Below are 17,691 nucleotides of genomic sequence, written 5' to 3'. Positions count from 1 at the left end.
TCTCAGACGTGTGCGAGCTACTCTTATATAAGTTTACTTCACTCTCTTCACATGTGTGTGCAGTGAAAATGTGTGACTTTACAATAGATGCAATAATGTGCTGATGTATAAAGTTCAATGTGAATATCTTCATAAATACAACAATATAATTATCTATAAACTTTCTTTCATGGAATAATATAATAGTTAAAGTAGTTAAAGTGAAGAAAAAAATCGTAGAGCAACTCCTGTATATATTGTCAACCTGACATTGTCATTCTGGATAGATAGGATAATAATAACAACAACAACAACAACAATAATAATAATAATAATAATAATAATAATAATAATAATAATAATAGTAATAGTAATAGTAATAATAATAATAATAATAATAATAATAATAATAATAATAATAATAATAAAATAATAATAATAATAATAAAGGCATGATTTTACCTTTAACCTCCAACCATTTGGTCAAATCTTTGGAGCGACGACTCACGAGGTCACTCACAGACTGGGTGTTGGATTAACAAGAAAAAAAACATGTTTACAACGCCCTTTGCAAAGTAAATAATTTTTTTTAAACTCCTGAAAAACAACGACGGAAGTACAAGAAGGGAGAGCGTATGCCGTTAAAAATAAAACCGAGAACGCCATCATGCTACAGCAATACTACATTTCATCGCACTCTGTGGATTCACTGTGTTCCACGTGGATAGTTGCCCTCGAAATTCATTCAAAAAAATAAATCGTATAATATCCCGTTAATGTACACATTAACTTACGTATATGCCCTAAATGTAAATGACATCATGCTTTTATTTTGAAGGGAATAACGGATTTCCTTCTGTTGTTTTCAAAGTACTTGATGACGCCATTTTGTCCCAGTTTCTTCCTGAACTTTTCAAGATTTTACTACTTTCGTCGGAATATTGTGAACTAAACCAACATGGGTGCTTGTTTGGCAGTGGGCTCCCTTGCCAGTTGTGTAAGTAAACAACAATTGGTTGTAAAGTTGTGACATGATATGTATTTCATACAATATCTTGATTAATTAAGCTGTTGTTTAGCCAAGAAAACGTTACGTTATGGCATCGACACAACGTCGTCGCCCACTAACGTTAGCTATTAAATGTGTTATCAACTGCTGCCGGTCACCAGATAGGTATCATGTAACGTGAAATTGGTTCTGAATTGTTGAATACGAGTTAACTGTTTGAGGAAATTAGATTTACAAACAAAACAGGTAACCTAAGATATTTAGTTAGGTTTTTTATGTGTCCTCCATTGGTGGAGTCGTGAAAATGAGCGACCAAAATATTAAAAGTTGTAAACGTGTGTGTCTTTGTAAAGTAGAACATTATACCCTATTTAAAGTAACGCTAACTTCAAGACAGACTTGTTTTTAATCGTGGGGGGGGGGGGGGGGGGGGGTTGTTTGAGAGCAGGTTCATCTTTGTTGCCCCTTTGACTTTATTCACCGTTAACCTCATAGTGTAGCCTAATGTATGTTAATGTGTCCGAATGGCTGTATTCAATGAGTAATATGAACAAATATACGCTGTCTGCAATGGGTTTTCTGGAAATGCGCAATTTCCGGGTTTTTCTCAGGCTCTCATGCCATCCCCAGTGGAAGAGGGCGTCACTGTTTTGGCTTCCTTGCGTTTCCTTGTTCCTGCTTTGATTTGTTTTTAATTCTCTGTTGAACATTGCATGGGGCTTTTCACGTTTTGTGGAATGACAAATATTTACAGGCTGTAAGCAGGTTATTGTTTAAAGTTTGGAAATCATTTTAATGGAGATCATCTTTTTGCATATGTTGTGTGACAAGTAATTTTCAGTCAAATACACTCACATCTGGAACATCCTATATCTACTGAGTCAACTTCAAGGCCCATTCCACACAAATCCACAACATGGTACCGAACAGGGGAAGACACTAACCACTACTCAGTTAATTAAGGTCACTAATCAAATTGGCACAGTTATTAATTTGCCCAAAGCAGGCTGAGCTATTTTAGAGCAATTTCTAGAGGTTTGTTTTCATTTGGACTTTTTTCTGTTTATCCCCTTCACATATGCTGTGATTGAATCTTAGGGAAGTCATTTTGTTTTGGGATTTATGTATTCACTCTCTGGTTTTAGAGTTATTTGTATGTTGTTTGTTGCCAATGCAGCACGGCCAGCCCGAACCGTGGAAACTGGGTTCTTCTTGTCACGGCTGCAATGTTTACAAAATGCCTGTGTACTCTGGTGCATACTCATATTTAGTGAAGGATGGCTGATCTCGGCTACAGTCTCCGCCTCAGTGCTTATCACACCTCTCAGCAGTCTGCATCTGAATCATGCAGGAATCCTCAGTGATCCCATTCATAGCGCTGGATGACAATCGGAGAGATTTGTTATTGATTTGTTGGCAGCTCTAATCACAGGCCTGATTACTGCCTCTGTAAATCATCCTCTGTCTCTGCTCCTGTGGGCAGTAGAAGGAGAAAGACGGTGGCTCTGACTGCAGACACAGTGTCATTTGTTTTGTTTCTTCTTCTCCCAACCGCCGTTGTTGCAGTACATGCATTACCCTGATTATCCCACACCCCAGAGCCCTGTTCCTGATTTTCATAAAATATGACTCTACATGAATGCCCAGCTACTTTGTCTCTTCTCCAGGCGTCTTGTTTGTGTGGCTCAGCCTCCTGCCTCCTGTCATCATGCTGCCCGTCAGCGGTCAACTCCACCGTGAGCCGACTGGCCTTCTCCTTCTTGCTGCTGCTCGGGACTCTGGTGTCTGTCATCATGATTCTCCCAGGAATGGAGGAACATCTTAAAAAGGTACATTATATACGACTATATCAAATGTAATGGTCCACACTTGGCTGCGGCATAATGGACCTTTTAATAATTACATAAGGCCCAGGTATCTTTGAATTTTCTCAACCCACATGTCATTTCCAATTAAAGAAAAAAATGAAAATGTCTTTCATAAGACTGTCACCCAGCAACAGTGGTACTGTGTAGAGCAGCTGGACAGGATGCTTGGAGTATGTGTTTGTAATATTTTTTTTCTGTTGTCTCAGAAGAAGTGACATTTTTTAAAGACCGTCCGATATCAAAAAGCATCCCAGTTGACCCAGATTAATCCTCACATTAAACCACACGTTCTTTTCTTTGAAAACTGTCAGATTCCAGGTTTCTGTCTCGGTGGCACATCCATACCTGGCATAGAAAACAAGGTGAACTGTGACATCATCGTCGGCTACAAGTCGGTGTATCGCATGTGCTTCGCCATGGCCTGCTTCTTCTTCCTCTTCTCCATCATCATGATCCGAGTGCGCAGCAGCAAGGACCCCAGAGCCGCCATCCAAAATGGGTTGGTACTGTGCACTGCAGCCTCATTTCCACAGTCCCGCATGATGAAGGCATGCTGCACTCTGCTGGCCAAACATGGAGACTGCAACTCTCGGATTGTAATACCACAGGTCTTCTGTTTCCTTACTTTCTCCTCAGTTTCTGGTTCTTCAAGTTCCTGGCGTTGGTTGGCATAACCGTGGGAGCCTTCTTCATTCCTGATGGCATCTTTAATACAGGTATGAAGCGTCCAGCAGCTCACACACCTTCTGACTAATAAGATACTACACTGCTTAAACATCAGTTTATATAACAACCAGAACTGATAAATGTTGACCTACAATGTCACATTCTGTTCTGCTACTTCTGCTTTCTGGTTTAATACTGTAAACGAATACGTCTGTCATTGCACAGCTAATAACATTCTAACAAATGTCTTCTTTCCTGTCTGGTCTCAGTGTGGTATTACTTTGGCGTGGTGGGCTCTTTCTTCTTCATCATCATCCAGCTCATCCTGCTAGTGGACTTTGCCCACTCCTGGAGCCAGTCCTGGCTGGAGAGGGCAGAAAACGGAAACGCCAAGGGCTGGTTTGCAGGTAGAAAGGCAACACATCCTCCATTCATCCCAATAAACCGTTACTTGCTAAGTTACATATTTACATGTCACCAATAGGATTATCAAGAGCAATACCTGCATATTAGGATTTCATGTATTCATTTGTGATTCTTTTTTCTGACTGTTTATTAAAAAGTTAATTCCATACAACATCTCACGGACTGCAGGGTGGAAAGGTCAGAATTGAAACAAGTCAAGTCAAGTAGTAGCAGGGCTGTAGCGACTCATTTATTTACATTCAAAGCTTCTATTATGGTTTTGAATGCCTGTCGTGTTTTTAATTCAACAAAAGACTTGGAACAAAATCCTCTATTTGAATAAAATGATTAATCAGATGAAAAATATTAGTATTTTCCTAATTAAGCCACCTTTCTTGAATGAATGTAACTCATGGATCTAATTCTTCAAAGAGAGTGCTAATAAAGTTATTCTTCGCTCATGTTTTTCTCACAGCTTTGCTGACCTTCACCATCACATTCTACGTGTTGGCTTTCACTGCCGTCGTGCTTTTCTATGTGTTTTATACCAAACCTGACGACTGCACCGAGCACAAGGTCTTCATCAGCCTCAACTTCATATTCTGCATCATTGTGTCCATTGTTGCCATTCTGCCCAAAGTTCAGGTAAGGAAGACGGCCGTTATTATGTTTCACTGGCGTAATGATTAATTTTCTGACTCATCCTATGCTATGTTGCCACAGGACGCTCAGCCCAGCTCAGGCCTGCTCCAGGCCTCCTTCATCTCCCTGTACACTATGTATGTGACCTGGTCAGCCATGAGCAACAACCCCAGTAAGTCACAACTTAAAAACCAAGATAACTGACTTTGGGAAGGAGAAAAGAACAAAAACGCCCCTGTAGCTGTTGTTTTCTTGTTTTCCCCCCTCAGACCGTCAGTGTAACCCCAGTCTGTTGAGTTTGGTTCAGCCCAGCAGTCCAACTCCAGCACCAGGACCTGCTCCTACCCGGGGCCCTGGGAACGTCCAGTGGTGGGATGCTCAGGGCATCGTGGGATTGATAATTTTCTTGTTCTGCACTCTTTACGCCAGGTATTTCACTGAAACTGCTCCTGTTTTAGGTTTCATGTTTTCACATGTTTGCTTTTGCAAAAGGACAGTTTTAAAAATAACTGAAATCTCTAAAGTTATACACATATATAGCCGTGTTGCTAGTGGTTACGTACCAGTATGCATTGCACGCAAGCTTCTGTCCAACGTCGCCTCGATATGATCAATATCTCAAATGGATGTATAATCGCCCATAACATCCTCTGCACTCATATTATGGGATACCTTTTCGGCGGTTTGTAACACGAGTGAATAAGACAGACTACATTTTCAACACTGATTGAAGGTCCACAAGAAGGTGCCAAATTTATCCTTTAATTCATGTCATGACTTTGTCTAAAATGATACACACCTGTTTTTAGCACAAGAATTCAGGGGTACACATAAATGCATCAAATCAATCCTCCTACATCATAAAGAAGGTCCATGAATAGATCAAGTTCAACATGGAAATAGTGTTTTTCATTAAGACGCAATTATCAGCCTGCAGAAGCAAAAGCTGACATCTTGTGCTCTCTCGCCCGTTGCAGCATCCGCTCCTCCAACAACACGCAGGTTAACAAGCTGATGCAGACTGAAGAGGGCCAGGGTCTGACCCACTATGAGTCCACGTCAGACGACGGAGCCCGACGGGCCGTGGACAACGAAGAGGAGGCAGTCACCTACAGCTACTCCTTCTTCCACTTCAGCCTCTGTCTGGCCTCCCTCTACATCATGATGACTCTCACCAACTGGTACATGTAAGTATCCGTTTTTCTTCCTCCTCCTCCATCAGAGAGGTTGACTTGTTGCAACACTGACTTCTCTCCGATGTTGTTCCGGCCTCGTCAGGCCCGACGCCGACTACCAGGCCATGCAGAGCACCATGCCGGCCGTGTGGGTGAAGATCAGCTCCAGCTGGCTCGGCTTGGCGATCTTCCTCTGGACCCTGGTGGCCCCGCTGGTGCTCTCCAACAGAGACTTCAGCTAAAACGGTGAACTCCGTCAGCATGAGACTGGCAGCCTGTGGCTATTTGCACCTCTTTAAAGAAATATAGCTTTAGCTACACATTGATTGTTTGATTGGCTCGCAACTCCACATTGAGAATGAACATGGTTATAAGCTCTGACCTGAAGCCACCGCATGCGTTACCTAAATGTTGCATTTTGTGGCAGGAGTTTAAATCTCAGTTTTATAGGATCATAAGAGTTCAGCTTTAATCATCTCAGGTTATTTGTTACAAATATTCAGTCGGAGCACAATGCCTTTAATATAGGACACCACCAAATGAAATTCATGTTTCCGCTTTCTTTCACGACTTTTGTTTGTTGTTTGAACCTTTTTTCCATCATTCTGTTTAAATTGGATTGGTTTCATGGAAAGGGGTTTACATGTTAGTTATACTTTTTTATTTAATGAAACAGCTTTGTGCTATTGCCCAATTTTATAAGAAGAGTGCCTTATTATATGTTGCACACAAGTTAAACAGAGGGACCATTTTTGATATCTCCAGATGTTTTAGGAAAGTCAGTCTTAGATGTAAACTAATTTGCTCAATATACTGTATCTTCACTTTTCATTATAATCAATAAAGTTGACATTCTGTTCGTGTTTAATCAGAGTGTACGCAGCATTTCTGTCCTGTAGGTGGGGCTGTTGTCCATCGAACTACACTTTCTATGTCAGCCAGATTTCTCTATGTAGAATCTGTTTTGACGTAGCTTTTGTAAGATTTACACATTCTGCTTCTTGAGTTGGTCCGTGTTCTGTTCAGAAATGGCAAACACAATGTCATCAAGTCCGCTGCAGGGAATTCCAAGTGCCTCACTGCCCTGCTGCCATTAATCATATGATCCTGCTAAAATGTGATTTATTGTGTTCCTTGGATGCACGATTCCCCAATGCCATATACACACACACACACACACACACACACACACACACACACACACACACACACACACACACACACACACACACTCACTTCTGGCAAGTAATGTAGAGGGAGTGTTTCTTCTCTATCACAAGATTAGCATGAGCAGGGGGGGGGGGGGGGGGTGCTGAGCTCTTCTTTATACTGATAGAGACTCGTGTTGGGAGAGGACAACAAAAGGCCGGCCTCTGACGTGGTGCTTGGACATCTGGTAACAAATCTCCGGTGTAATACCTGCAACATGTCTGCCCACACAGTCCTAATATGATGCTCATAGACTCTGGACTCCCTCTATGACTCGCCATGCTTGTTTTTCCATTTTCTTATTTGCATGATACAATATTACATTAGCATATTATGAACTGTTAGAGGACAGTCAGATTAAAGTCCTCTAAGAAGCACTGATCACCTGACAGCACATGCAGCAGATATGTTTTTGCAGTGATTGGCGTGGCCGTGGTCTGATGAATACAATGCGTTTGCAGTCCTTTTGAATGCACTCCATAAACCACAGTGATGCGTTCCAGTTAGGAGACTCACGAGAGAGATTGAAATAGAAAACAATTTAAAGCAGAAACATTGGCTTTCTGTTTCTGTTGTTGTATCGTAGTGGAGAGATGAAGCAAAAAGGTGACATCATGAACCAATCAGAGCTAGTGTTCCCCCTAAGCTGAATGTTGGCATACAGGACATTAAGCTGGCTACTTCAGCACACTGACCTGTTAAATCAGTAATCTCAAAATCTCCAATTTATCTCCGGAATTCCAGGCTGCTCGCGAATATGACATTTAGTGTGGAAAGACACCCTGACACTCTCTTCGAACACTAAGACGACATAAACAAGATGCAGTGCGTGTGATGCATTTGTGATTTGGCCCACATTGTTATGGGTGGCAGCGGTAGTCCCTGGCCCAGCTGTGAGCAGCAGGCTGACCTAATGCTGTTACATAATGTTGAGTGAGGCGCTGATATGGCTTGCATAAGCCAGTTATAGGATGCTGCTCTCATTGGGGGGCTCACCACGCTCCTCAGCCTGTTGTTGTTAGGTATTCTGGGCCCTGCCCCGGGGGCCCTTCACCATCATTACCAGTGACTGTACCACTTCTCCTTGGAGTGTTCGAAGCACCTGGCAACCAGGTAGAAAAACAAGCTAAATGGAGCCCTGACACACGGAGCTTTGTTTATCGGTAGCCCCGACAGTCTTCATTAGACGGCTGGTGTTCTTCTCACACTTGTTATTACAGGTTTTGTGAGGACAAATAATGTGAGTACATCATATTATCCTGGAATATGATGTGGATGTGATTAGGCATGAGAAGGTACTATCTAAGGTTTTCCATTTTAAAATATAAGTAATTAAAAAATGTACTTATGTGTGAAAGACTAATATTAATTATAGTCATGGTGATACATTGGAGTGACATAAGCAAATACGATTATAAATTATTACATTTGCGCAAATATCTTAAGTTTTTCCTTTTATTTCTAATGTTAATATAAGGGGGCGGGGCATCGCGGTGGTGCGCGTGGGTTCAGGCAGCAGCGTGTCTGTCTTGCGCTCCAGCTGTGGCGGGATGTTGGCCAGTGTCGAGCTATTCTTAATAAGACACGTACAAACCGGAATTTAGGCGATTTCACTTTCAGAATAATGGCAGTGAATGACATTGTTTTATTGAACAGAAATACGTAGCGACGCAAACTGCTTTTGGTTGAAAAGTTGTGCCCGGAAATGCTTTCTGTTTACCTTCCATTGACGATGATGATGCTGGCGCGGTGGTAAATTGCAGCATCAACTTTCCGTCCCGCTACCACCAGTCCAGCATCTGGACCATGTTCTCCTTGCACATCCATCATCTGGACTGGACCGCTGACGTTAGCCGGGAACACCTAGGCTAAACCAGACACACGAAGCGTAAAACTAAAGCGTGAGACAGATGCGTTGACAGGTTATGGAGCCAGATATCAGCAGCCGCATGCGTTATGGTAAATTTGCATAATTTGGTCTGTGGCACTGAATGAGGTGTTGCTGAAGATGTCGGTAGCGTTGTACTATCAAGCTAGCTAAAGGAAATGTTACTTCCGGTGTGAACTGTAACCTATAGCTTTCGAAACACAACGCACCGAGTGAAGCGCTGACCGACAACAGTTGAATGTGGTTGTAAATACAATATAATTCATAGGTACGTACACGTTTGCATATAGCTTGAATTACAGGCATTCACTGCTTCAACACTGAGCTCCACTTAGCTTTGCGCTTTTTGTTGTCAACGCCCCAAGACTCGTATTTTTCCGCTTTTACTTTGAAAGGCACAACAATAGATTTCCTGTCTCTTCTTGACGAAACCTCGTCTGACTTGACGCAGCTTGCGAAGCCGTGGTCGCACCGCAGAGAAGTGAAGTTGAGCATCCTGCAGGTAATGTAAGCTCATACGTGGTGTCAGTGGGGCGTTGTTGGAGATGTTACCATGTGTTTTGTCTCTTTGTATTATTGTAACGTTTAACGTGGTGTGTGTCAGGACGGGCATTATTATTCAGCGTGTTTTCTTGTCGCGATTTCTTCGGAATGGTAGAATAATGGTAGCTAACGTTGATATGGGCAGCGCAACCAGAGCTAAGAGAGAGTGATGTCCTCTTTCTGTTATGTTTTTTTGGCTGACACGTTAGGGCGTTAAAGCTACCTGAACTGGTCCTGGGCTTGCCCGTTACCCCCCAAACCTCTTCATTCATTGTCTGGGAGAGGGAGGAGGAGGTGGGGAGCTGCGGCAAGTCCGCTCGAATGGGACATAACGAGACCGGAAGTGGAGCGATTTCACGTTCAAAATAAACGTCTCGAATGTGCCTCGCGCATTTAAACCCGCACAGCGTGCGGTCGTTCGCTTAAAACTAGACGAGTCGACGTTAAAATAGTCGTGTTACACCACCGAGCGGACCTGGTGAGAAAACGCTGGCGTGGGTAGAATTGCTCGGATTGTGATGCAGTTTCATTTTGAAAATACTTGAATCGAAGGCTTAGTTATTCTCGTTAGCTTGACGTTGATTGTAGTGACAGAACTGCATGGTTCAGTCTGAGGTGGTCTACTATGTTAGGGGGAAACTGGAGCAACGCCTCCCTCTACGTTGTGCAAGTGGCACCGCCACTGCCTTTAACACACGGGCGCAGGTATTTTGTGTCTCGAATAATTGCAGCTACCGCCCGTTATCCGATTACACCATTCTAACCCCCCAAACCATACTGGTTTACACAGGTGTGTCGTGTTTGGGCACGGCTTTTGGTTATTGGCTATTTGAATCGGCAGCGTGTTGTGTTGCATCGGGCTACAACACCCGTTTGTAGCAAATCAACCTCCATTCAAAAATATCTGGCACTTTAATATATTTAATTAATTCGCCTGTAAACGCGCATGCCCATTCAGAACATGGCGATTTGATAAACTAAAGGCACATCTACCATCAACCAACTCAACCTATTTCATCCCCATGCTCCAGTTTCTTTGGTATAAGATCATTTTCATAAAGAGTGAGAACCAGTGGCAAATGTCCACATTCATTGTTGTTATGACTGCCGAATGATCAAACAGACCCTCAGGATGTATAACAATCATCCGTGTTATTTTAATATGTATGCATCTTGTCGAAACTGGCGTTTAGTCTTAAACGCGTGATTTATTGAACGCAACTTGGCCTCGCCGTCCCCCCCCCCCCCCCCCCCCCACATGCAACAGAAAACGAAACCTATCGGCTCCAGCATCGGCTGCGTAATGCCTTCCTGCCGCTCGGACGTTTCTGCATAACCTGCTTGCAAAGAATCCAACATGACATCATCATGCGTGAGAGACAGTGCCCGTATTTATTTATTTATTTGCTTGTTGTTTGTGTGTGTGTGTGTGTGTGTGTGTGTGTGTGTGTGTGTGTGTGGCTGCGGGATCACATCGCCGATAACATTATATAATCACAACTGAGCTTAAATTGGTGGGCTGATTTGGTTGCCAAGTGGATTAGTTTTAAACGTCCCATGTTACAGCGGATTTCGGCAGCGCTTAAGGTATTTTTTTTATTTTATTTTATTTTTTTGTGAAATAATAATAAAAAAGAACAAATACGACTGTGTGGCTGCAGAGAGCAAGAAAGTGACCTACTGTACAGGATCAAGCCTGCAGCCCTAAAATACTCCTCGTTGCGATGACGCCTGCTTGGATTAGAGGGCATCTGAGGACAGCTGTGGTTTCCAACATTGCTCTGCTGCAAAAAACACTTGATACTACGAGGCTTTTCTCCCTTTCATTTCCTCCATGTGATTGCGATTGGTTTATCACAAGATTTAGAATAAGCTAATTCCCCAAAGGCTCACATTTCTGGGCACAAAGCAGAGAAACATCTTTGCGGTTATACCCGTATGATAAATTGTCTATTATAACGGCGGCTTAGGAGGGAGGGGACATTGGTCTGCAAATTATGATTATTGTAGTTAGATTAATCTATTGATCACCCCACCCCACCCCCTCCTTTAACTAGAACCCAAGGCTTCCTCTCAGTCTCGTCCTGTCTGACTCCATAGTGAATGGCTTAGATTTTTGACATTCTTTTGTCAGACTGGGAGTTTTCTTTCCTCAAAGGCTCCATAGAAAAGCCGGCGGCGGCGACTGCAGTTGTTTATTATCATTTTTTTGTAACCCGGAGTTGTCCTTCACCTCAGTAAGGATGCACAGGGGACATAACAATCCACGACTCTTACGTTACGGCGTTCAGGTTGGATGCCGTGCACCTGCATCAATCATTCACCCAGATGATGAACAGGGGGCGCCGCCTCTCGTCTGTTGTTGTGGGCTGGTGGCAGGGCGACGTTGACCTCATGCGTCTTTTCAAATGACGGAATATATTCTTTGTGCCATTCATGTTTACCTTGCACATATTTAAACTCCACCCATTTTTACACATTCCGATCAGTGAGAGTTAAGTCTTGACCTGAAAAAAAAAACTCTCTTGTATAATGTCTTCTGTGGCTCCAAAGGAAGCTTTTCAATGTCTGGGAAAAAAAACAACACTGATGTCATCAGGGAGGGTCTGACAAAGGATGCCATTTAGCTGCATTGTGGGAATTGTAGAATCCAATACTTTGTCTGCTTTTTTAGCTTTGGATCAGGACAAGCCCATGCATGAATCCTCTCGGACACAGCCAGGAACTGATGACTCGTGGGCGGGTCGTCTGGGTGTGGCTGTAGGAAGTTGACCCCAGGTACTGTCGCTGAAGATGTGTTCAGGTGCATCACTAGATCTAAGTAACTCTCTGCTTGACCCCTAGGGAGAGGTCAGCGTATTTCAACAAATGCTGCGCTGATTTTAACCGAGGGTGCTCCGATCCATCCCAGTGCCTCTTAGTTTTATAGTAGAAGGTATTATTCTCATTAATTCCCCCACCCCATAATCACTCTTTAGTTTTTCACCTATTTCCCAGAGACCACCTGGATTTTATGTCGCTGAAGTTCCTCTCTGTCTGATGGTGTGTATTTGTCTCTGTACAGCCATGTTGGTAGGTGTTTTCCCATACAAGCGTTTATCACAGCCATTAGGAACTGGATATAAGTTACATCATTATTGTTTTATATCAATGAGTGATGGAATGGAATAATGTGCTATTATTGCATAACTATAATATACATTAATAATAACAGAAAAACAGTGAAAAATGGCCATCACACTATCCCTCTGTATACAGGTTGCATCATTAGTGTTTTCCATCAATTAGTGATGAAAAGTAGAAAAGGGACAATTTAATTTGCAAAAAAATATAGATATATTGTCGCCGTCGGCTGTAACGTGTTTACCCATCCAGAACATCTTCAGTGTTTCAAACGTAAGAAAAAGAGTCATCGTTATTGACGTTCCTGTTGGTTTCTTATGGATCACCGTAGGTTGGCGTTGTCTCTATCGAGCCTGACGTTTCATGGGTGTAAAGTGGGAACATAGGGGGCTTCTTGTGGCACCGATAGGCCCGGAGCCCAACAGCTTTCACGGTGTTTTCCCCCGGAGCCAGAATGGTGCGTGTGGTTTCTTGACACGGGACCGGAGCAGCACGGCTCTGAGTTAACCCTGCCCGGCAACACATACAGCGGTGGTACGGTAAACATTCATGCGGTGTGCGGAGTCTCGGAGCGTGTCCGAACGTCCCACGGCGTGCCGTTGCATTATGAAATGGCGTACAGTCTGGGTTTTTCGCTACGGCCCTGTCAAAGGTCCCTCTGTTCGGCCAAGGGCAGCAGAGAGGACAACATTGATATTCATGCAGCTCGTTCTCATGGAGTCACAGCGGGCGCCTCATCCCTCAAATGTCATGGCGGTGTCCTTGGTAGCAGGTGAGATGTGGTCCTTCTACAGCTTTGATGATGTCGTCCATAGCACTGATCCAGGCTCGGTGGAGGGACAACATGCCTTTTTATTCAGGCTTCCAGATTAGAGGAGGAGAAACTGTGGAGTCATCCTTCATCTGTGCCAAAGTGGATGTACTGATGACAGGAGATACGTAAGAAAAACGTGGTTCCACTTTATTATACATTTGTATGGCCGGGTTTCCTCCGTTCTACGTTTTGTGTTACAATATTTTAGCTTCAGTGCGACACCAAACATTGCATATGTTGCAATACTTTAAGGAGTCGTTCCGTTTTAAATGAAGTGCAGGGGTCCGTTTCACAAAGCTGGTTTAGTGAAAACCTTGAGTTAGTTAACCCTGAGATGAGGGAAACTCTGGTTTTTCGGTTTCATAAAGCCAGTTCAGCATAAATCTGAGTCAGTTACCCGGGTAACATACTCCGTGAACCTAACCTGCTCGCTAGCAGGTTTGCTTCAACAAACCCTGAGTTTCTCCCTACATGTCTCCGCCTTTTTCCGGAATCTGAACCAACTCAGAAAAAATGTGCCGTCCTTTCATCGTCAACCTAATCGATATGGAAATAAAAGTGATTCTAGCAGCTTTGGGTTGGGAGACAATTTTGATTACCTTTCCTTCCAATCACATTAGATATTATCTAAACAATATTCTCCGACATTTTCAACATTTCATATCGCGGACATAATCCGCAACCAGATTCTTTGCGGAGCTAGCGTTTTTGCAAACGGGAGATTTATGAAATGTTTAAGTACATTTCTGTGTTGACATACCTGCTTATGTTTACTGTTTAATATGTGAAATATGATTAAAATCATATGCCTTAGTCAACGTATTTGCGCAATATTCTTATGCTTAATTTTCAACTGGGATTGGGATTACACCCAATGAAAATGATAATTTGTTTGATGCGCTACTTTGTGAACTATGGGAGTTGAACCCCTGTTGCCTGCACCGTGGGCGGCATTGCTAACCATTACACCACAGTGTCGCTGTTCAAGGCTGAAAATAAAGAGTTATTACCTTTAGATCAATCGACTGTTTCATTCAGTTATACACATTAGATCGGGCAGTAATTGTCTGCCACGCTAACTATCGCTACTTTGCTGCAGTTAAGTTGCTCCGCTTTCTCAGGATGAGCTTATTTTCTACATAAACACTCAGTAATATCTAATGACGCTCTCCCCGTTGCCATGGTGAATCGTAGTATCGGAGCTCCATTGATGATGGCTTTATAGAGTCGGCAGGCATGTGTGCGAATGCCTTGTCTAAGACGAGGCCGTCAGAAAGTTTAAGATATTTAAACGCATATATAAATATCACATATGTCAACAAGCTTTTCAGCCCGGCTCGGTGTGGCCGCTGAGGACACTTTGCCTTCAGATGTGGTCGGTCGACATGTTGAACGAGCCGCTTCGTTTGAAGCAAACCATGGCCTTTATTTTGGGCATGTTTTTTTTCTTTCATTCAAAAAAAGAAGCCAAAGTTCTCAAATGCTAAAAGTTGGTCTAAAGACTCACAGCTATACAGCACTGTGTCTAAATAGAAAAGTCTGAAATTGGTAAAACATTTTAATTAAAGGCAAACTATGTGATCACAGAATAAGTAAACATGAATAGTCTGGCCAGGGACCCGTTCAAAGAAGCAGGTTTTCCTTCGTTGTCTTGAATACTTTGCTGAGTAAAACTTGAATTCAAATGACAAATGGCCGTTAGGATTTCATTAGGAGTCCAGATTCAAATATTTAACTTTGTTTTTCTTTTCTTTTTTTTTAATCAAAAAACTCAAATACATTTTACTATTAATGATAAATCTGAAAATACTAATCTGGATAACATTTTGCCTTAATGAAATTAATCGATTATCAAATATGTTGCAGGTTATATTTTATCTACTTCAGCTCTTCTTGGACAAATATGGTTGGTCGGCACTAAATAATTATTGGAGTTCAATACAGCATTTGTTAACGTATACTGAAAACTCTAATGTGTTCCAATATTGATATCGGTAAACAAATCAAATCTGTGTCCCTCATAGGGCAACTCAGTGAGGAGACTCAGAGCGATTACATCACAGCCTGTTTAGCGGCTGATGGCTGCAGCGCTCTCACTCAATACTGGACCAATTTCAAAAGGTATTTATCCCATCAGTCACTTAGACACAAATACATGGGGGAAAGGGGGTGAAAATTACCAAAGGTGCCTTTTAAGAAGCCGGCCCGTTCTGACCATCCACCACAGTTTAAATAGGAAGTAGGAAATGACCATTCACCATTTCCTACAGCTGTTACTGTACATAGTGCTGAACTTGCATTACTCTGATTGGAACAAATCTCTCCCCCATGCAATATATCATCAAACTCCTTCCAACCTGGAAAATACCATTTTTAAAAAAAAACTGTAAGCGACTCCAGCGGTGATAAATCACATGCCCAGAACCGTGTGTCCATGATATAAGATGCCTCATGTAACCGGCACTCGCATGAAAGTAAGGATGTGTAGTACACACACACACACACACACACGTACGCTCTTCCACTTGTAGATAAGGGTGACAACATCCCAGCTAGTGATGCAGCGGTGGACCCTTGGGTGGCTCTGGTCATCAATCACTAGGACTTCCCCCGGCAGCAGAGACACAAGCTTTAATGTCAAAACTGCTGTAGGTGAGCAGATTTCTTCCTCCGCCGGCGACTGAAGACGGCGGGAGCGGAAACTGACTCTCGTCCTTGTTAATGAACAGATACTCTCGCCTGCGTGTGTGTTTACATCCTTGACTACGCGTTCGCTTGCCCATGTGCCCGTGCACAGGCACACGTGTTTGGCAGTAAAGCGTGCATGTGTGCTTTGTGGACGGCGTATGCTCGGGTGTTAAGCGTCACGTTAACATGCAGTGTGTGTGTGTGTGTGTGTGTGTGTGGAGGTGCATGGGAATCAGAGCATGTGTTTCACTCGCTGCGGGTTGTTTGGCCCGTGGCTGAGCTGCAGCCCTCTGCTGGAAGGGCTTGGATGCCGTCAGTGACCCTGGAGGCGAGCGTATGGACCCAGCTTGGGTTGCACCGCGAGGTGGAAGGTCCTCTGGTTTCTGCGACCCCCGTGGAGAGAGCAGGCTGTCAGGCAGAAGGCCTGTCAGCTGCAGTTCTCATTCACAAATCACCTAGTGGACACACACACACACACACACACGCACTTATAAACTCTCAAAATGTACCCACATGCATGTCCAACATGGCCCCTTGCTCCCCCAAAACATAGTATTTGAATAATTATTACAAAGCCAGCGTTCTATAGTAGAGCCCGACCGATAAAGGATTTTGAAGGCCGATACCGATACAAATGTTTGTGATTTAAAAATCCGATATTCCGATATATCGGCCGATATTTTTTTTTCAGAAACGCGTAACAAAACATTAACAGATTTCCATAACATTAGTTATTTGTAGTTATTTATGAGTCTTCACTAAAATAATATGATAATGCAGTTTAAAAATAAGCTTGTTTATTTTATTGTCACAACGGAACAGAGGAACATCAAAATATATTAAAGTTCTGATAAATAACATGTATAAAAATACAAACTTAAGATATACAACTTAAAGTCCTTTTGAACAAAAACACAATAACAACAACAACCAAACACAAAGTTACCAGTATTAAAAGACTTGGTAAGCTTCATAAATATAACTTCCAACAAGACTGGAGACAAATTCTGTTAAGTTCTATAAGGGTGTTTCGTCCGTTTTTATTTTATTTTTAAAATATTCATTTATCAGCCATTATAAATGCAGATACTGATAGTTTGGAAAATGCCTAATATTGGCCGATAATATCGGCCTGCCGATATATCGGTCAAGCTCCATTCTATAGTGAGATTGTACTCAAATGTGTTGTTATTGTTCCTACGTATTCTTCTTATAGCTATTAATATGGTTAAAGGAGAAATGGGTTTCAAAATACTATTTTAAATTAAATATTGTCCTGCTGCAGAGCTGTCCTGCACTACACAACCTGGACTAGATTCATTTCAATATGTTTGTCAATTGATGCCAAAATAATAATTCCCATATCGCATTGCAAAACCGGCAAAAATAATCGCAATTCGATATTTTTTTCAAATCTGTTAGGCCTGAACCATGGCGACCACAGGCTGCATCTATGGGAAATATGCTCGTAAAAGCTCCGTAAAGCTTCGGGGTATGACATAATTGAATAGAAATATTGATTACATCAGCTTTAATGTAGTGGGGGCGCATTCAACAACGCATTTACAGAGAAAGTGTTTTAGAGTGCAGAGAAGCAACACACTGACCTCCACATCACACTGCGTGTCCCCTCCCATCCTCTGTCCTGTCCTCTGCTTATACTTCCGTGGACAATGTCATCG

General features: G+C 42.6%; 2 protein-coding genes across 3 annotated transcripts in view; both read left to right on the top strand.

Moving 5' to 3' along the window:
- Positions 1–829: 829 nt before the first annotated feature.
- serinc2 (serine incorporator 2) lies at positions 830–6,612 on the top strand. The gene is made up of 10 exons (XM_084032363.1): positions 830–976; positions 2,656–2,817; positions 3,168–3,355; positions 3,493–3,572; positions 3,792–3,929; positions 4,403–4,572; positions 4,651–4,741; positions 4,839–4,998; positions 5,547–5,756; positions 5,848–6,612. The coding sequence occupies exons 1-10, from the start codon at positions 938–940 to the stop codon at positions 5,984–5,986; spliced, it is 1,377 nt and encodes a 458-aa protein (XP_083888489.1). The 5' UTR covers positions 830–937; the 3' UTR covers positions 5,987–6,612.
- A 2,650-nt stretch (positions 6,613–9,262) lies between these two features.
- The window catches only part of hivep3a (HIVEP zinc finger 3a), a 33,976-nt gene continuing 25,547 nt past the window's right edge, over positions 9,263–17,691 (top strand). For both annotated transcript variants that reach the window (XM_084032194.1, XM_084032192.1), the window contains exon 1: positions 9,263–9,343. The gene's annotated coding sequence lies outside the window, so the exon portion shown is untranslated. The remainder of the gene's footprint in view (positions 9,344–17,691) is intronic.

Source organism: Eutrigla gurnardus (genome assembly GCF_963514095.1).
Source record: "Eutrigla gurnardus genome assembly, chromosome: 17".
NCBI lineage: Eukaryota > Metazoa > Chordata > Actinopteri > Perciformes > Triglidae > Eutrigla > Eutrigla gurnardus.
The sequence above is the reverse complement of the archived record's forward strand: the minus strand, read 5'-3'. Positions and strand labels throughout refer to the sequence as shown.

Bases quoted from the DNA above. Each gene is read 5' to 3' on its own strand.
- serinc2 (XM_084032363.1), top strand. From the start codon at position 938: ATGGGTGCTTGTTTGGCAGTGGGCTCCCTTGCCAGTTGT. The intron at 4,573-4,650 runs GTAAGGAAGACG...ATGTTGCCACAG, and splicing joins CCATTCTGCCCAAAGTTCAG to GACGCTCAGCCCAGCTCAGG. The intron at 4,742-4,838 runs GTAAGTCACAAC...TTCCCCCCTCAG, and splicing joins AGCCATGAGCAACAACCCCA to ACCGTCAGTGTAACCCCAGT.